The sequence below is a fragment of the Diadema antillarum genome, unplaced genomic scaffold (assembly GCF_040938485.1).
Source record: "Diadema antillarum isolate AM-2024a unplaced genomic scaffold, OU_Dant_1.0 seq00000767_RagTag, whole genome shotgun sequence".
Lineage (NCBI taxonomy): Eukaryota > Metazoa > Echinodermata > Echinoidea > Diadematoida > Diadematidae > Diadema > Diadema antillarum.
The window spans coordinates 238,192-259,634 of record NW_027271657.1 but is presented as its reverse complement, the minus strand read 5'-3'; the positions used below and the strand labels follow the sequence as shown (position 1 = coordinate 259,634).

The 21,443-nt window shown below is 37.6% G+C and overlaps 1 protein-coding gene across 1 annotated transcript; it reads left to right on the top strand.

Moving 5' to 3' along the window:
• Nucleotides 1-2,032: 2,032 nt before the first annotated feature.
• LOC139738751 (uncharacterized) lies at nt 2,033-18,712 on the top strand. The gene is made up of 11 exons (XM_071649391.1): nt 2,033-2,757; nt 3,452-3,603; nt 4,856-5,034; nt 5,907-6,061; nt 8,128-8,271; nt 9,515-9,642; nt 10,352-10,511; nt 11,659-11,795; nt 15,243-15,361; nt 16,334-16,457; nt 17,825-18,712. The coding sequence occupies exons 1-11, from the start codon at nt 2,033-2,035 to the stop codon at nt 18,076-18,078; spliced, it is 2,277 nt and encodes a 758-aa protein (XP_071505492.1). The 3' UTR covers nt 18,079-18,712.
• Nucleotides 18,713-21,443: the final 2,731 nt, after the last annotated feature.

Here is a 21,443-nt window from a genome sequence, read left to right as displayed (position 1 = left end):
AAACTAATTTCTGACTTTGAATGGCCGCCGACCCTTCATATTTTCGGCAACCTTTACACATTTTTACCAAAACCATCTTTGAAGTATTTCCGATCAAACTAGGGGTGGACCCATGGTATTGGATTATGAGATACATTTCTTTAAAGGGAAGGATTAAGCAAAGGCACAAAATGTCAAAATTTCTTCTGACTATTCCCTTTAAACGTGCGCTGCATGCTTCCTTTGATTTCAACCAAATATTATCAGAAACGCATGTCGTAAATTTGTCACGAAGTACAGAGTGAACACGTTATCAGTATAAACGACTTTTATGATATAAAGGAATATAACTCAATAGGGTTGAGAAGTCATTCAGCGACTATCCAGAGACCCAATATACTAATACGCCACATTTAAGATTAGTCTCAGCGCCCAAACTTATTTCTGACTTGTAAGATGGCAGCCGACCCTTGGTCATTTACGCCAGTCTTTAGAAATTTTTGCCATCTTTCAAGCTTTCCGGATTAAACTAGGGGCGGCCACCTCGTATCAGATCTCAAACTATATATCTTTAAAGGGAAATATCATACAAAGGCAGAAAATGCATGAATTTTATCTGAGTTGAGTGGCCGCCGAGGTGACCCTTTATATATTCTCCAATCTTCACAAATTTTTGTCAAAATCATATTTGAAATAGTTCCCATAAGCCAAGTTGTATCAGGTTATTAGATATATTTCTTTGAAGGGAAAGAATAAACCAAGGCAGAAAATACCCTGATTTATCTGATTATTCCCTTTAAACCTTTGAATGGCATCCAACTCTTGATATATTGGTCAATCTTCACAAACTTGTGACAAAAATCATCTTACAAATAATAGGTATCGATTTAGGGGCGAAAATAATCTGATGTCATCTAATCATTTCCTTGAAATTTATGCCTAGTATTCATGATTTCTATAATCTTAATAACTTATTGTTAGAAATACCCTTCTTGTATTTGTACTGAAACATAGTTGCAGAAGGTGACCCATGATTAATTGGTTCGAAACTTTAACTAAATAACCTGCTATCGATTCCCTACAAAAAAGTAAATGAAAAGCCGTGACAGACGTCCTAGAGAGTACAGATGAGGAGAACGCGAGTGATTTTGTGCCGTACAGGGCGAGTTTGGACTCCACACAGTATCGTCACGGAGGCGTAGTATCGATAACACGAGGTATCGAGAGCACGGTTTGGGCGCTGAGTTTGGGCGCTGGCTTCAGCTTGGTCTCAACACTCTAGCTCTGCTCTAACTGCATGCAACCTCTTTTTGCGCCTGTATTGCATGGGCAGTCAGTCTTGCTTGTCCGTCGTCACATGACACAGCGATTACACACTACCACGGTATTTGTGACGTACGTGATGTTGATTTAGCTGTATTATGGAAAGCTCAGAACTCTCCGGCCGACCATGTACACATAGATGATCTAGATGGAACTGGCAACATTTTGGACATTTCTATATCTACTAGATGGAATATTCAAGATAAAAAAAAATTTGCTAATGATTTTCAGGAGATTTACAATGTATTATGTTATAAAGCTAGATTTTTTTTTTCTTTTTAACGGTCACGGGCTGTATGCAACTTTCATAGTATTTGGCTTGTCATACTACCAAATACCACATGACTACAGGAGCAGTCACCTGACGAGAGGCGAAGCGTGTTTAGGTAACACTCGACACTCCAGTAGCAGGGACACTGAGTGGAGTAATTGCGCTCAGCTACAGCTCCAACCTAGCCTCGGGCGTGGGCGACAACATCCATCCGGCAAAAATAGACCAGGTCGATTGCCAGCTAGCTCCACCATTTCGATCTCATCACATTTATATACTACTTTACTACATGTTGCTGTCTACAAGAGATAAAAGAAAGAGACGGAATCAAGATTCAATGGAGCCTGCTGCGCCTGCTGCAACAAAGCCTCACTAGTAAGCAGTGCCGGTCTGACACCGAGTCCGAGTTTATGAGCACTCCACAACTTTCACTGGCACTGCGCAACATCTGACATAGACATGGAGTCCCAAGGATGGCTCTTCCTGTACTGCTGCCTGTACGTCTCCAGTGCCTTTGCCTCTTGGCCATATCCTGGTAAGGTAGATCCAAGGAGATATGCTGGAAATGATTACCACGTTGTCAGCGAAAGTCCAAATCATAATATCTACAGCATCAGTGATTTCAAGGTTGAACATGATGAAGATTTGGGAGCTGGAATAGGTCCTGCATATGACATAGAATGGCCCACAATCAAACGCAGGAATAAGGAGTCCAACAGCGTTGAGGCTTATTATCGCGAGACTCACACCACAAGTGTCTCCTCCACACGCTCCAAGAATTTGAGCTGGCAAACACTGAATGCAAAAATCAAGACGGCAACAGCAAACCTGCATACCAGAAGAGTTGGTTTTGAAGGGGAGAAAGATGTCCCTCGTGTCAAAAGTGAATATCTTCCAGGACAACCAGCTGGTCCCTTCACTCTCGACACCCTTAATGGAACTCTGTCATATCCCTCTGAAGAACTTTCCAATAAGTCGCTCATATTTCACACATTTGACAACAGATCTGCCTTTCTGGAGTGTCTGTGGACATCCGAGAGCTCTCTGCAGTCTCTTGCAGCCAGTCCAGACAGTGTCCATTATGTGTTCATGTCGCCTAGCAACCAGGCTAAGCAGGATGCAGCATGGATGCATCATCAGTTGTATGGTGTCCTTGGAGTAATGAGAAGAAATAAGAAACTGAGGTGAAGATTAGAAATCAAGATGAACTGCATGTATTAACAACCCATATTACCCATAATTATCAAAATTAGATTTAGGAATTGTTCAGTTTGCTTGTCTACAGTTTCTAATGTTACATTGTACTTGCAGAATTCAATTTGCAATACAGTACATGTATACTGTCTACCATAAATGTACAATGGTTTACTATTTATTTAATAAGAAAAAGACAGTTTAAGGTTATTTTTTTCTAAGTTTCCAAAATTATTTAATAGCAGATATCTCAGTGGACATTGGTGTGTTGCAAAATTTACAGGTACTGTCAGACCATATTGTAAAGGTTGACCAGTTGATCCTGTCAATGAAATTAAAGATATACTTAATGTGATATACTATAGTATAAGATATTTATGAAAAACAACTTCTTTTATCAATGTGCAAAGTCTGCACATAAAGCAAAATGGTCTGATGTCTAGATGTATATACAGCTGTCAATAATCAATTATTTTATGTTATTCTTCATGAAATTTATATTTGACTAAAATGTGTAATTCAGGAGGTACAATAAAGTGCAACATTATTTTATATTCTATTAAACAGATTTATCCATATTATGTAGCTAAAGGAAAAAAAAAAACTTTGCATGCTGCTTGTATTGTTGAAATGAAACTGAAGAGCAAAATAATTTCCTGATTTCCTTTCTATTCGTCTATCCAGTGCCTTTGCAGTGAGAAGCCTGAAAGCCAGACTCCACTTTGTGACCACGCCCACCTTTCAGCTAGGCAACTGGATCCCAGGGGTACTGATGGAATGGGCGTGTCAGGACCATGGGTGTGGTCTTTCCCAAGCTGTCTTCAAGTCCATAGATGGTAAATCAGGGAAAGACTTTCTTTTCACGCTTGATTGTAGATTTGCCACATGAACATTAACATTTTTAAGTTCATGGCATCATCAACTGAAGCTATAATATCCATTTATAAGCAATTGCAGTTATTGTCACTATTCAGTAAAAGCATGTGAATCATCTAAGGTCAGTCTATAACTTCTGTATTTGAAGTTCAGTTATGATAAAATTTGACCATTCCATTCTTTGGATTCTACTTTGTTATCAAAATGAATTTACATGTAGTGTTAATTTCAATTTGCATAATTAACCTTATAATGATATCGCAAAAACTGGAGGAATATCATTGCTTCACCCTTGTCAATGCTTCATAGCTCATATCCAGAGACTCCAACTCTCCCGTTTTCGACGGGAGATCTCCCGCCGAAAGCCCATTTTTGCAGAATCTCCCGTTCTCCCGCTGAAGATTTGATTTCTCCCACCCTGGCTCTGTGTCTCCCGGTGGAAAGGATTTCTTACTTATTGCTATCGTATGTTTAAAAAATTAGCCTTAGATAGCACCAGCGAACATCTAGAACCATAGGAAATTCGCGGTTCACACGCATCAACTTGGACTCGAGGAGTCTCCTGTTTGCTTGGGGTTTCAGGCGGGAGAATCTCCAGATCAGAAGGTGCTTCGGGTTGGAGTCTATGCATATCATAAGATCTATGCAGACAGACTTGCTCAGTGCATTAGGCTTTAAGGTTTGTGCCTTCTGTCACGTGTCATTTATGGGTTTACATTCTTCATTCCACGGCACCTTGGTCTAATTAAACTGTTGAAGACGAGTCCCGAGAGTACTTGGGCAGGTGTCTGTAGGAAATGTATACAACTTGGGAAATATAATATATGTTTAATGATAATTATAATTATAATACAATACATTTATTTGGTGCTAGATGTTTACCAGAAATGTAAGATTTATCATTGCATAAAGTAGAAAGAATGTTCCCACTTCAAATGCATGTGCTATCTCTGTGATAGTTACAGTGTATTTGTATTTTTTGTCCCTTGCTGTCACAACGAAGTGAAAATTCAACATCATGTCCTTCATGTTTATTATTGCTTCTTTGTTTAGTTATAACAAAATTTGATATACATGATGTAACGAAAGAAAACTGCTGGTCCCGAGGACTTCGCTACAACGGGAACCCACTGTATAGGAACCTTTTAAAAGCTTGTCTACTCTGTTTTCTTTCATTACCAAGATCATTGATATTGTTTTTTTTTTCCCCAGGTGGAAAGTCCCTGAATATCCTGAAGCGTCTGGATGCTCGTTATGACTGGCTCCCATCCCCAGCCTCCTTCTCCTCTCCCAAGACTGTCACACTCGCTGCTGATGGCTGTGCAGTCAGAAATGATGTATCAGATAAAGTCGCCGTCATTGAGAATGGAAATTGTAGCTTCAGCACCAAGGTTTGAAGCCTCATGTTTCTATCCAATAGTAGCCTTTGCACAAAATTTTGAGATTTCACTTTTTAATAATGATAATAATGATAATAATGATAATAATAATAATAATAATAATAATAATAATAATAATAATGATAATAATGATAATAATGATAATAATGATAATAATAATAATAATAATAATAATAATGATAATAATGATAATAATGATAATAATGATAATAATAATAATAATAATAATAATAATAATAATAATAATAATAATAATGATAATAATGATAATGATAATATAATAATAATAATAATAATAATAATAATAATATTAATAATAATAATAATAGACATTTTTAGAGTGCCTTTTCCACTGGATACAAAGCACTATGAGATGTCATCCCTGGTCGCCATAATAGGAGATAAATATATACAAATTACCAGACAGTGACAGTACAAGTCCAGTGCACATTTAAAGCTCTACTTTTCTCTCTTACATGAATAATGAAGCAAAAGTAAATTTATGATTTTTGTAAACATTAGAAGATACTGTCACTACAAAATAGCTGACTGGAGTGCATAGCTTGCTCGGATTAGGCCTACTGTCCTTCTTCGAACTGCTCTCTTTCCCAGTCACCATGTGTTATGGTATGCTCTGTGTGCTGATTATCATATGTGCCCTATTGTAGATCCACTATGGAATTATGTAATCATCCAAATCTCTTTAGTACACCAGGGGTCTTTGTAACTATGAAGTTGTCAAACCTGAATTGATACATCTAACAAAGACTTGAGCGGAATAATAATTGCACAACAATAATTATGAGTCAATACTGTATTTCATATTTCAAAGTAAATTCTACATTTTTGTGTTTCATTTAAAGGTCAGTAACATGGAATCATCCGGAGCTGTAGGGGTCATCGTCTACAGTAGGCCAGGAGAGCCTGTACAGGATATGAACTGTGAGGGCGCCGAGTGTGATTCGCCACCGAGCATCCCAGCTACAATGATTCCTCACAATGATGAACTTCTAGACAGGTAATGAGAACCTGTTTGATGGGTGGTAACAGTAAACTCATGGCTCAGATCAGTGTGTTGATTCTTGATTCTGTCTCCAATTCACTTCCCCCTGTCAAGAAGCAAGTTGTATGGAAGGCTAGATAGATGAATAAACCCTCTGCTCACATCATAAATCCCTTCCAAGGAGAACTTGCCCTACAGAAAAGTTTGTGGCAGAAAGCAGTTGACTTAAGTCAATGATATTTTTTTTTCTTTGTGGCAAAATGAAATATACTCATGAAAATATATAAATGGCAGTTAAAATGTCAAGTAATCATCTTCACAGTGTATTGCATTATCAATATTGCTAGCATGCTTTTCTGAATGCGGTATCCTCTCGACTATTGCTCATCATTTTCCATACACACAAGACTGAAATAAAAAATGAAAAAAATGTTTCACGACCTCTATGTGAAAGGATGATTTCTTCTGTCTTGGAGATTTAAAAAACATACTGATCTTGATTTGTTTTGAGCTGAGTTGGGGAGAAATGATTTTAGGTGATGACATAAGCAAAATGAATTAAGGGTACAGCACTTTCCGCATAATCGGGTAGGCTCGAGCAGAGCGTTTCTTACCCGATTAAGCGGAGTACCTGATTAACAGAAGAACACGTCTCACCCACAATTGACACACACAATGTGTATGTACTTGCATTGTACACTGCACCAACCACCTACACTGTATGCTTAACACGTGTGCTTTCACGGCACATTCTACCTTACACTTGCTCAGTGCAGTCACGAGCAATGATTTACACTCTTTTTATGGACAAATATGTCTTCAGAAAACTTGGTCGTTTGACTATAGACTCCTCGCTAACACGCAGACGTTTTCCAAAATGAACACGTCTCTTTGCGTGCACCAGTCACATAGAATGTTGGGTTACTTTTCGAGAGGTGACTGGGGGAAAGCAAAATTATGGATCTGGTGCATGGCCTGATTTTCGTTGTAAACTTCTTGTATTGTGAATGTTGTTGTGGCCTAAGGGAGGAACACAAGTATGTTCAACTCCTGTCTGTCTGTGCAATTATGATTGCCAGCTACATGTGTAATGTTCGTTTACGAGTGGCAAGTCAGTACTGGTACATGTGTTTTCATATCTTCTTTGCAAAGTAAGCAGAGAATGCGATTAGCCGTGGAAAATTTGACACTCATGATTTCTTTAAGTGTTATATCTGCCATAAAATGTGGGTAGAAATTAGATTAGAAGAAAATTATTTACCCATTTGTGCGGAGAGGCAACCCGATTAGGTAATTTTAATGTGCATTGGAACTGATTTTGACATTTATACTACCCAATTAAACGGATTACCCGTTTAAGCGATACCCAATTCCACGGAGAGTACTGTACTAAGCAAGTAATGTCTTACTAATAATTTGGGTGCTTTTAGAACAACTAGGTAGCAGAGTCACAGTTACAGACATTGTCCAAATGTCACCTTTAATTTCTCTTGATTTTTACCCAATCTGCATAGTGTGCTTAAATGTTTTTGCCATCATTGTTCTTTAAAAAAACATTTTGCTTTTGAGCTATGATCTTGATGCTGATATACTGTGGCAAGGAATGAATTTATTAAAAAAGGGAAAACATCCAATTCAGGCAAATGAATGTGTGTATGTCTCGCATAGTATGTGAATATTGGCTAGCTTAATCATTAGAACAAATTGCATCCAGGTTATTTCATAATTTTTATAAGTTTTTCTCACTACAACACAAAATGGAGTTTTAACGCCAACTCTCATATCTGCAGAAGACGCGTCCCAAGTTTCATCCTGGCAGTAAATCTGTTTATCTGTGAAACTGCTTGCTATGTTTCTTCCACAGAATGAAGGCACCTTCTTCAAAATATGGGTCACTGTAAAACATGACATATTTGCAGCATGAAATTTTTGCGTATTGGAGCCGACAGCCCTTTTCTTGGCATGTAATTTTTGCGAATTGCCACTGGCAATTAAATTGAATTAAAGTGCATGTGAACATTCCTCATTTAATCATTTACAATATTCTGTGTGATTTGTGGACTGCATCTTTTCCAACACAGCCTGGAGAATGGACAGTGGAATGTCAGCTTCCAAACCACACCCAGTGAAAACTTCTACTTCGCCATCGATGCCCAGGGCCTCCTGGCTGAGATGGGGTGGCTTCTCTTCCCCTCTTTCCAGTTCTTCGTCTGGCAGGCCCAGTGGTAAGCAACATGGGACTATGTTAAACTCTCTATGTGCCATCAGCAACTTGTTTCTACAAAATCCCAAGGACACTTTAAGATGATGGTGTCGTAAGGGTAAATACCTTTGATCATGCCACATTAGATACCTTGTATCAACCAAAGGCTCAAGGGAGCTACACTATATTACGATCATTTATCATCCAGGATCCATCTTGCATAAACTTTTTACATTTTCAGCTTCTTGAAAACCCTGTGATGGATTTTCACTAAACTTGACATGTGTTATTCCTAGGGTGAAAATGTCATTGTTTTCAAATGGACACCAGGCCCCATGTGAGGCTGCAGGGGGCCTAAAACCCTGAAATTAAGGAATCTTTAAAAATTCTTTTCTATAACCAGAAGTGGATGACCACATTTGGGCCCAATTTTCACATTTTCAGCTTTTTCTTGAAAACCATGTGATGGATTTTTACCAAACTTTGCAGGTAGAATCCCCAGGCTGATGGGATCTTTTGTTCAAGGACAAGTTCACCTTCATAGACGTGTGGGTTGAGTGAATGCAGCAATATTAGTAGAACACATCGGTGAGAGTTTGAGCAAAATCGGACAATCCGTTCAAAAGTTATGAATTTTTGAAGTTTCTGCTCAGTGACGGCTGGATGAAAAGACTACTATAGCTTGTGATGTCACATGAGTACAACTATATAAAGAAAGAATAAAGAAAATTCAACATATTTCGATTTTTCTCGCATAACAAAAGAACACTCGACTTCTCTTTTTCAGAAGGCGGGGGGGGGGGAATAATATTACCCTTAACATACGTCAGTAGCAAGTCGAAGAAATGTGCACTTTATTCAAAAAGTAAAGTTTTGTGAAATTCTCTTTTTATTTTCCTTATGTAGGTGTACGCATGTGACATCATACACTGTAGTAGTCTTCTCTTCCAGCAGTGACTGCGCAGATACTTAAAATATTCGTAACTTTTAAATGGATTGTCCAATTTTCCTTAAACTTTCACTGATATGTTCTACTAATATTGCTGCATTCTCTCAATCCTTATGTATATGAAGGTGGACTTGTCCTTTCAAATGGACACAATACTCCTCCCCAGGGAGGACCAATTTGGGGCCCAATCTTCACAGCCCCCCCCCCCCATTTTCACATGAACACCACATTTCTGTCCAACCTCTTGGAGTTAGTAGTTAAGTTAGACAAGTATCGTAACCATCACTATGGTTCCATGTTTCTGTGTGTTGGATAGGTTTGACTATCGGACTGAGTTACTAAGAAACCTCTCCCAGGAAGTTCTCCTCGTTCCAATCGTCAATGATACCATCATGCAGGGTCATCAAGGGGTTGTCAAGACGATCAAGATGCCCTCCCTTGAAAGTAAGTCCCCACTCTCGTCTCCCAAGGAAAAATACTAAGGGAGCTTTAGACTTTTTTGTGACTGGGACGTTCAGAAGGGAAAAACCTGATCTGTGCATGCACAAAATCGCTTATCAAAAGTGATCTATTTATAGCTCATGTCGTCTGAATTTTTGACGTCCGCTTAATTCATGACGCAGAGAGCTACTTGATGCACTGATCATATCAGGGGAGCATTTCATGAAGGAACTTGTCGGATAAAATATCTGACAAGTCAATTATATCCGACAAGTTTTGAGAAATTCTTTAGTCTGATTGGCTGATTTCTCTGAACTTGTCAGATATAATTGACTTGTCGGACATTTTATCCGACAAGTTCCTTCATGAAATGCCCCCCAGGGCACCATTATATTTTTTAATGGATTGTGTCCTCACGTAATCTACAGCTACTTTTCAGCATGACGCAGGGAGAGAGGAGAACCTCCAGCGCAATCGTCTCAAACGTCTGCATCGCAAATCTAAAGCTCCCTATTGTTTCTACTGAGGACACACACTATTGTGGGAATCATTCTCATGTCCTTGGATGTGTGGTAAAATTTAAACAATTTTACCCATATGTCACAAAATACTGTTCTTTATAAATGCACAAATCAAGGACACACAAATATTACATGTAGTTAGCATCTGTGAGTAAAATTGATTTTTTTTCTCTCTCTCTGTTTATATATAGAAGTGACAGGTATTGAGCTGGATGCTGCCCTCTCTTGTCCAGGTACAAGAGATGAGAGCTGTCCCCCATGGGATCACACTGTCCAGCTCTATTTGTGCTGTGATGAAAACTCTCCGCTCTGTGGTATGGAGCTTGGCCGCTGGATCACACCTTTCAGGAGGTAAACAGAAGCATCAATTTAAAGGGACTGTACAGTACTGGTTGAGGTAGGGATTCATTAAGTGAGATAATGAAAAGCCTCTTACGAAATATGAAAGAGCATGTAATTTTAAGAAGGATTCAACGTTTATTTGATGAAAACCGGTTTTCAAATGGCTGAGATATCCAAAAAAGTGCTAATAATAAAAGGCGACATGCCACAACTTTATTAGGATCTCTTTGTTTCAACTTGTTTTTGGATATCTCAGCCATTTCAAAATCGATTTTCATCGAATAAACTTTTGATACCCCTTAGAACTGCATGCTCTTTGACATCTCATAGAGTGGTTTCTGAATATCTTGCAAAACGTTAAAGGCTAAATCTACACCTCGACCAGAACTGTACACACCCTTTAATTTTTTTTATCCCCAAATTCCTTTATAATGATCACCAGTAAATCAGGAAGAATGCCTTTTTCAAATCTCTTCTGTGTTACTTTCTTTGATATTCTGCGCCATGCACCCTTCAGACTGCATCATTATTGGGAGGACTCTTAAAGACCTGAGCTTTATTATTGTCATGACAGCAGTACACGGTTCCTAATTTTTACACTTTTTTCAAGAGAAACATCATGAATTTATGAATGCAACAGCTGCTCAGTGAACACACTTGGCAGGATTCATACTTTGATTTAGTTTGTTTTTGTTTTTGTTTTTGTTTGTTTTTAGTTGTTTGTTTGTTTGGGTTTTTTTTTTACAGAAAAGAGCTCTGTTCACTCGACCATAGGATGTAAAAAAAAAAAAAATGAGACTGAATGTAATGAATTGTCACTCACTTAGTATTCATTGCAGTTTGTACTATTTCATACAATTTTAGAATAAACAAATGATAATACTGGATGAAAACAGACTTACCATGTTACCCATAAGCAACATTGCATAATACTACAAGTGCATTATAGGTATTAAGTATTTCTTTGAGTCAGTGGTTCGTGAATGTGGAGGAGAATTTTCCTCACAACGTGAAAGGCAAATCTCGAACATTTTGTAAACGTATTCCCTCACAAGTAATTTACTTATTCTTAAAAAACAAAATTTGTTTTGACATCTCCTACATAGTAAAGATATCACTGCAGGCATATTCTCCATTGACTGTGTTTTTCCTGCAGGCGCATCGGACGCTGGCTGACGGACGTGTCCCCCCTAGCTCCCCTGTTCACCTCTGACACCTGTACCTTCACCATGCAGACAGCCTGGTGGGCCCAGGCATGGACCGCATCACTCAATCTCAGGATTCACCGGGCAGGTAATCCGAGAGCCCATCCCCCTCTCTCCCTCTTTGCTCCTGTTTTCCCTGCTTACTCTATACAGGGGCAGATCCAGGAATTCCGTAAAGAGGGGGTGCTTTTACAAAATTAAAGGGGGGATCACACGCACCCCACCCCCAATTTTTCCTTTTTATTTCATTTGTTTTAAAAAAAAAAAGGGGGCGCGTGCCTGATGCACCCCCGCCTGGATCTGCCACTGCTCTATTACATTGCTGTCTTGGTAGAGAACAGGTGGGATATTCAAAGTGACTTACTGAATGTGATGGAGATAATAAAAGTGAACCCAAGTCGTGTTTATTTATATTTCATTTATATTATTCATTGTAACAGATTGATGACACATTAATATTGAATGGAAGGACACTAAAGCAAGCAAGTCTCTCATGATGCTAGACTTGACTCATAAGTTTATCACATGTTACGGTGAAACGCTGACAAGGAGATGTCTTTGATGCGATTTAATTCAATTCAACTTTATTTTCATTTCCATTAGATGAACAGGAAAATTACATACAATGCATTAACAGAACATATTTGTAATAATCTTAAAAAAGGAAATTAACAAAATACATGTGATCATGAGTAACAACATAATTGCATTTTTAAGGTATATACATATGCATAGTACAAGGATGAGAATGGAAATGGAGGGTCCCACTAAAAAGCCAAGCTTGTACGATATGGGACACTCTGAAAATACACACTGTAAGAGAACAAATAATGTCTTAGTGAAACTACAAATGATATATGAAACAAAATCAAAGAAACCAATGTCAACTGACATGAAATGAAATTACAGGGGAAAAAAAAAGGAAAAAAAAAAGAAAAAAATGAAAGTGCAACACGCATCATCGTGGACACAAGCAAACTGGATTCCATGATGTAAGAGTAATGATAAGACGCACCCTTGATTGATATTACGAAGAATTGGGTACATATTGCAAAGAATTGGGTGCATCATTGTGTACAATGTGTTGAGAGAGAATGGTAGACAGAGAAATGGACAAAAAAAAATCTGGAACGAGGATGTAAGATAGAAATACATAATTATTTTCATTGAATAAATCACATTTGTTTGAATGGTGACATTTAGTGCCACACTGCCATTGGTGCTTGTACAGCACAGCATGTTATACACGCAGGGAATACTACCATTTCACTTCATATAAAAAGCAGGGTGAAGACCTGCTGAAGTGGTCTGTTTTACAGGTCTCGAATTACCCGGGAGGCAAAAGGCAATTTGCCGCAATGCCCTATCTACTTGCCGCAATGCCTATCTCAAAATTACCATGATTACTGCAACTTTTCCTTGCTGCCCTTAAAAATTTTGAGAGAGAATGCCCCTAAAACCAAAAATTGCCTGTCCCTAAAACTGGTGAAATTCGAGGCCTGGTTTTATACACTTTCTAGTAGTAGCTGACTACTTAAGATTAACCCCAGGTGATTAGTGCTAGTGAGCAAACTAGGTCAGCCAGCCAAGGATGTGTAATATGAGAAGGAAACCCCACTCAAAGAACTCAACAAAGTTGAATTTAATACTACATTCAATTGCATTCATCTATTTCACTTTGATTTTTCACCTGCAAATGTGCCCATGGCATACAAGTTACTGCCTAGCAGAAAGATGAGACTGGTGTTTGTGGCAAACGAGATGCACACTTCCTTTCCTTTGATGATTCTTCACCAACAAATCATCTTATGTGTGATTGTGTCACATAACGTCACTAATTTTTAACCCGTTGAGGATGGACTGATTTTGCTACAACCCGCATTTTCCATATACACCTGCCCGAATATACTCGGGACTCGTCCTCAATGGGTTAAAGGATGATTTTATTTTTGGTGATGAGGAGTCCATTCATACCTGGGAGTTCTTTTAAAGGAGAAGTCCGGACGATTTTGAAAAAAATTAACCAAAATCTACATAAATAAAGGACCATAATGACTAAGTTTCATTGAAAAAGACCCTCCCAACTCGCCACAATCGATTTTTTAGCATCACTAATTTTGAATCGTAACCGTTCGATTTCTGTACGCCGGCGAGAAAGATCACGTGACAGCGTGACGTTTCATCCTCACATTGCTTTTTGCTTGGAACGTCAGCTGGCTCGGGGGAGCCCTGCTTGAGCAACGGTGATACGGGCCAAGCAAGCGGTAGTAGCGTACCGCTCAACAGTCTCTGACCACACAGCGGATGCACGCGGCATGATCTATTGCTTCATTAAAAAAATGCCGATGCGTCAAGTGTTAGGGTGTTGTCAATACTTCAACTTTACTAGTAAGTCTTCAAATTGAAGAAATATTTCGATTTTAAATTGATATCTATCCACGATACTACCTTTACATGATCCTGAATGCTACAACACGCAGCCCGATTACGCTGTGTGTATTGGGCTGCTGGTCGTAGTTACCGGCGCGGCGCGGCGGCGGTACCAAGCTGGCGCTGGCGTTTCTTCCTCGGTTCAAGTTACATGTATACTGTCGTATTTTATCACCGTCAGACACACTTTTCAACAGTCTCGGACAACAAAAGAGGCAATAATTCTGACATTGACAGACTGATTTCAGATTGTTCACACTCAGAAGTCGAAAAAACGATCGCGGATTGTGATAGCACTTGGCAGCAGCAGACGTAAATGTATGCCTGCACAGCCCGACAACAGCTAATGCATTGTAAGTGATGGGGTGGACACTAATAAGTACGGCAGTATTATAATACATACATATTTCAATTTAAACGAAAATGTTATAGCATTGCAACTATTTTACATTAATCTTTGAAGATTTTATATAGATATATAACGAAGATTATTTGAATAAAGGAATACAGCGTTTGGCAACAGCACTCCTAAATCGGTGTACGGTCTCCTGCAGTAGCGCCGACAAGGCACACCTATGCAGGCATGCAGATACCGCCCGCAGTCAGCAGTGCAATGGGAGATCGATGCGTAGCTGGGCTTCGCTCGCGGTGCTCTCAGCTGAGGAAACTGCGCCCGATACGTCACGCGCAATGCATCCTGGGACAGATAGTACGAAGGGCAGCTCACGACGGATTCGAACATGAAGAATTACCTTATTTAAAAAAAAAAATCATAGTAAATGTATCTGATGGTCTTTTCTCGTCGGGAAAAGGGTAATAGGCTCATGAAATATTGTTCTTTACACACGAAACGGCTGATAATCGTCCGGACTTCCCCTTTAAATCATGAATTTCAAAATTTCTTTAATATTTCACAAGGTATAACTAAATTTCAGTGTGATACCATGATGGTTATATTCACAGCAAGACTCAAAGAACAGTGGCTTTCACCTTCTGAGCCGCTTTCTTTATATTTATAGTATCAACATTTGGCATTAAGCATAGCAATGGTATTTTTGACAGGAAAGGGCTAGAGTTTGTTTGTGTAACATTCTTTTTTTTCCAGAATCTGCTGACAGTGGACCAAAGCAAATCATCCCCCTCTTCCGTGGAGGTACTTTTAATCAAACATACAATTCCCATCGGAAGCCGATCAATTTCACAGTTGCAGAAGAAGTCAGGAAGGTAAAGCTGGCAAAACAATTGAAATTCAGTGAATGGACAGGCCCTCCAATGTTAGACAGGCCTGTTTTAAGGTGTTTGTTTGTTTGTTTGTTTGTTTGTTTGTTTGTTTGTTTGTTTTTCTTTCATTCCTGTCAGTACAAGAGATTTGTCATTTAATATTTCTTGATATGAAAATGAATTTGTCATTACAGAACAGCATATACTTTTTAGGAAATGTGAAAGTAAAGTTACCATAAAAGATGAATGTAAAAGAACCTAGATGATGATATTTTGTATAAAATTTTGATTGTAAGAATTGAAAGCATCTTGGACTTGTGGGTTAGTTTGGATATATCTGATATTGCTTTTGAGCAGTCACATATGCATTGTTCAAGTTGAAAGAAAAAACAGATAAGTACATCAACAACTTCAGCATATGTGTCTGTGTGTGTGTCTACCCAGCACTGTATGTAATCGAGAGTGAACTATAATTAAGAAACAGTTGAAGCACAGTTGTAAGTACAAATATGTGATTGCAAGTTATGCCACTTTCTCACTTTACTTAATGCAAACCAAATGTTATAGAGCATTACTATGATTTGTGTCCAAAATTCTGATTAAGAAGCCACCACCCTGAATCTCTTTGGTCATGTTTAGAAGATTTTCTGTAATATGGCATCCTCCATGCAACTAAAGAGATAAGTGGATTTTTATTATATTTAGAACAATTGAAATGCTCCTTTTTTATAGTTGCTAGAATTTAGTAATTGTCTGTTTTCATTTGGGTGATATGAGCTTATTGGTATGTTGTTGATATTAATTTTTCGTGTAAAATCAGAACTACTGATCTGAAACCTTTAAAGCCTAGAATAAATGTACTGCAGGTTTTTCACTTGTTTTAATGGTTTGATTTCAGACTAATACAAAATATGATACCAGTAAATCAATGAGATGGTAAATTGGCAACTCCTAATTATCCTATGTGCATGCTAGGTGGTGCTGTATGCAGTAATCACAGGTCATGGTAGTGATAACAATGGCTGCGGAGAATTCTGCGTCACCTCTCACCATTTCGTAGTCAATGACCACCCCAATGTCAACAAGTTCACCAATGCTGGTAGGTTTACGACGTGGTTTCCCGATCGGGTTTCCAGTTCACCAATGACAAGAGAGTATCTTTGTGTGTTCTGTGCTCTCATTTCATGTGAAGTACCCAAAGAGTCAAATTTTCCATTTCTGAGAAGAATACTGAGCCATCGTTTTTGACATGCCCTTCAATACAACAGGGCTGACAGGATATTTGCAATGTATTGGCAGCTAATTGTGTTCCCATTGAGACTGTATGCATATGTCCAAAGAAAGCTCATAAGTCAGTGTAACTGATATAGGGCCTAATGTGAATATATCACTAAATAAAGAGTAGAGATTGTTGATGTTTGAAATGTTTCTCATGAAGATGGATTTATGACTTATTTTGTAATATCTATCCATAGATTTTCATGATATAACAAAGATTAATTTGTGCATAAGGTAAAAAAAAAAAAGGAAATTTGAGTTTGTCAAATGCTCAGTTGAAGAGAGCTATCAATACTGCGTAAATTTTTGACAAGGTAAAACATGATTTTTCTAATTCATTATATAGATTTAAATGACTGGTCTGAAAGTGGTACAGTCCTTATGATATATCCTTATATGTTTCATGAACTTGTATGCGCCTCGTTTACATAAATTCTGTATTGATACAAATGAAACCAGATAATAACATCTATGCATGCAAGGAACCAAGCTATGACCCCCCCCCCCCCCAAAAAAAAAAATAAATAAATAAATAAATAAATAAAAAAGTTGTTTGACAAGTATCTCAGGAAAAGATTATGAAGAATTAAAAAATGTTGGATATGACTCAGATACAGATTGATTATTGTACATGTATATGAATGATATGTGGATCAATATACTGTCAAACATGCTACATTTGTGGCATGAAATTTTTGGCAAATTGGAGCTGATGGCCTTTTTAGCGGCATGAAATTTTCACGAATTGCCACAGGCATTCAATGCATATAATGTTGACAACTTTCATGTGCATTTTAATTTCGCACGTCTTGGCTCTCTTGAAATTTGCAAAATTAAAATGCATGCAAACATTCCTTGTTTTACAGTATATTTGTAGACTATGTGGAGTCTTTTCAATGGATTTTCTCACAGTTGTCCACTTTCTCAAGAACAAAGTGGTGGTACAAAGTCAAATAAGATTCTGAAGACTAACCAAAGTTGCTTCACTGCAAAATTTGACAACAGAATAAACATTTCATCTTAATAACTGCTAAGAGACACAGAAAAAGAAATGACATGAAGTATAAAGCTAAAAGGTACATATTGATATGAGTGTGTGTACATGATAACATTGAGCATTATTATATTCTTCACCAAATTATATGTGATAATCATTTACTGGATGCTCGTGTACTCCCCCACCTTAAGGAACACCTGAAGGCTGTGCTGACAGGACACCCACGGGAGTGGAGCCAAATGAACACGGTACCTGGCTGTACGGACGGGATGGCTGGTGTGATGGCAGGGAGGTTGACCCCTGGGTAGTGGACATTACAGCCCAGGTCAAACTTGGGACAGCAAACACCATCACATACTTTGGATGGTTCAACGGTACAGACCCCAATCCTACCACCAACCCGGGGGAAATCATCATGTATTCCTATCTCGTCTATTACATGTAGATGTTTCGCCATATCATCTGAGAATGGGGATGAAAATAAAGCTTCTCCCACTCTGAACCACACCAAAAGTTGTCTTTCTCAAAAAACATGGAGCCTCTTACAGACAGAAGTTTGCAACAACTGCAAGTCACTTAGATTATAGTTATCTTTCATACAAATATGTCAAATGTAAGAAGTTTAATACTGTATACCCCATATATTCAGCGAGTCTAAATTTTCACAAATCGGGACTTCCCTACGATTTTGCGAATGGTTAAATTCGCCATCGTGGAGAACAAGACTGTACAGAGAAATACATACGCCTGTGTCACATTCACATCAGTATCAGAGTTATTACTTTCGTGTGTCTTTAATTTCACGAATAACACCTGACTCGCGAAATTCACGAAAATAAAAACCTCACGAAATATTCTGCATTTACAGTAGTTGTTGCAGAGCTGAAAAGTCTCACTGATAGTGCTGGAGGCTCCATTTCTGTATTTTCAAAGTGTAAATGCATGTTGTATGTATCCAGTCTGGATCAAAAAGCAAATATGTACAGTGTGTGAGTAGTTGAGGTAAGTGGTTTATTCCTATACTTTCTACAAATTTAGGTTTGAAATTCAAGAGGCAGCAGATATAAAGCAGAATATGAAAGTATGGCCTAAAAACACAATAAAACGTAATCTTTTGAATCGATTTGAATATCCCCCATGGAAGCCTTGTGCTGTGTAATGTAATGCAATATAATTGATGTAGTGTAGTGTAGTGTAGTGTAGTGTAATGTAATGTAATGTAATGTAATGTAATGTAATGTAATGTAATGTAATGTAATGTAATGTAATGTAATGTAATGTAATGTAATGTAATGTAATGTAATGTAATGTAATGTAATGTAATGTAATGTAATGTAATGTAATGTAATGTAATTAATGTAATGTAATGTGATAATGTTTTTGATGATTCTATGTGTGCTCTGTATGACTCCAGTATCAATACCTCAATCAATACCTCAATACTAAGAAGACACAATGTGGTAAGTTATTAAGATTCACCCTGCTATTTGTGTGCTGGTACCTTAGACACTCATTCAGGAAGTCATATTCTATGGCAACCGCTGCGATGGTGACACAATTCTGTTAATGCAGTCTACTACAGTTTAGCCTCATAACAAGCTGCTTGAGACCACAAAATTTCCTCATTATATCAGGTATCTTGTTATATCAGGGATAAAAACAAAATGATATAAAAAGAATGAGACCTTCAAAATTACCTTGTTATATCAGGCAGGTGTCTCACTATATCTGACCTCATTATAACAAAGTTCCCCTGTATTTTTGAAAGTAGTGGCCATTAATCACAATACAGTTTGTACACATGTCTTGGTGATAGATGGGCCTACGGCAAACTGAAATGAAAATCAGTGAAGAACATCCGTACATCTCCTAGCTATTGAAATCAGCAGGTGTCATAGGTTTAATTTTGACAAGTGTATTTCTGTGTGTGTGTGTGATGATGATGAATCTACTGGTAAAATTTGGTCAACATGGGCATTGATTATGTCACTGTAGATATACCTCGCACAAAGTGTATATTCAAGTGCTGTTTTGATGTTCTCAATATCTCTCTTTTAAAAATGCATTATGCCATTTTAAACATCTATTATTTCATGGACAAAGTTGCTGATTTTTTTTTTAGTAAAATAAGCCGAAGGAGACCATAATGAAAAAATCCTTATTAGCATAAAGAGGTTTACTGGTTTCTGTTTCAGTATTTATACCACACACCTTGATTGAGTTATCTTTCTTTATGCATTCTGCAATGAGAGTACTTATGCTATTTAAGTTTGTCATGCAACAGATTAAGAGCACCCTTGTAATGCCTGTAAGAACTTAAATGATTTGTGGTTGATGTACTGTAAAACGAGGATTTTCGCGTGCATTTTAATTTCGCGAATTTCGCGAGCGCCAAGATTCGCGAAATTAAAATGCACGCGAAAGTTCTTGTCTACACTATATGCATTAATTGCCAGTGGCAATTCGTGAAAATATCATGCCGCAAAAAAGGCCGTCGGCTCCAATTCGCGAAAAATTCATGCCGCGAATATATCATGTTTTACAGTAACTTTCTCGCCGTGCTTTGTACATAACATGGGCATTAATTATGTCACTATAGATATGTTATGCACAAAGTGTATGTTTGAGTATGGGTGTAATGTTCTCAGTATCTCTCCACAAAGTGCATAATGCTATTTCAAATGTTTATTGTTTCAAGAACAAAGTTGCCTTATTTTTTTTGGGACAAATATGAGCTGGTTTAAACCATTATGAAACAATTTAACCTAAAGAGGTTTACTGGTTGAATTATTTTTGCTTGATGTAACTTTTTCACTGTGCTTTGTACATAGGTGGTGCAATGTAATCTTAAGAGATACAGTATATGCATGAAAGTTGTAATAACTTCTTATGTGACTATATGATAGTCACTTTTTCTGTAATAATGTTGGTTATTACGTGTGATGTAAAGAACCAATGTTTGAGGAACATGACCGCATAAACATTATGCTGAAAACTGATCAAGTGATGTTTGGAATAGCCTAAAATTCTAACCCCCATCACACAGTACCGGGACTTGTATTTAGGGTGGAATATAGTCACTGTGTCAGACTTTTTTTGTTGTGATGTATGCATTCCTTTCTTTTCCTTGTTAAATGTTTATTTTGCAGATTATTTTCTCTGAAATAAAGTCATTTTCACTGGAGAATATGTGAAGTGAAAAGTACGCTTATGTGTGAGATAGCCTTCATATGGCTTATGTGTTAATGGAAGATAAAAAAGATTTGGATTCAAACTCATATACAGTACATGTATCTAACTTTTTAATAGTAGTAGTAGTAGTAGTAGTACATGTAGTAGTATTACAGTGGACTCCCGTTATAACGAAGTCCTCGGGACCGACATTTTTCTTTCGTTATATCGAAATTTCATTATAACCAAACAAATAAACAAAAAAAGTACATAGAGTGGATAATATTGCAGCCTGAATTTTTACTTCGTTGTAACTGGAATTTCGTTATAACTGTGTTCGTTATTACGAGAGTGCACTGAAGTGGTAGTAGTAATAATAATGATAATGAAATCAATATGTAACGCACAAAACCCATGTACATATGCAGAGTTTTATTGCAAAATGAGCTAAGCACCAATTTTAAACATTTCAAAGTAAGTCCATCATCAGAAAGAGCAAAATTGAACCTTTCCAGTAATACCTCACTTGTGACATAACAAGGAATATTCTAGAACTTATAATAAAAAATATCCTGTATTTTTTACCAGCTTGAATTACAAATATCTCAACTTAACAAGAATTGAGTTAGCTCTTTTTTG

Excerpts from the sequence above, each read along its gene's own strand:
- LOC139738751 (XM_071649391.1), top strand. The coding sequence starts at position 2,033 with ATGGAGTCCCAAGGATGGCTCTTCCTGTACTGCTGCCTGTACGTCTCC. Across the intron at positions 10,512-11,658 it reads TGGATCACACCTTTCAGGAG|GCGCATCGGACGCTGGCTGA; the intron begins GTAAACAGAAGC and ends TTTTTCCTGCAG. Across the intron at positions 11,796-15,242 it reads TCTCAGGATTCACCGGGCAG|AATCTGCTGACAGTGGACCA; the intron begins GTAATCCGAGAG and ends TTTTTTTTCCAG.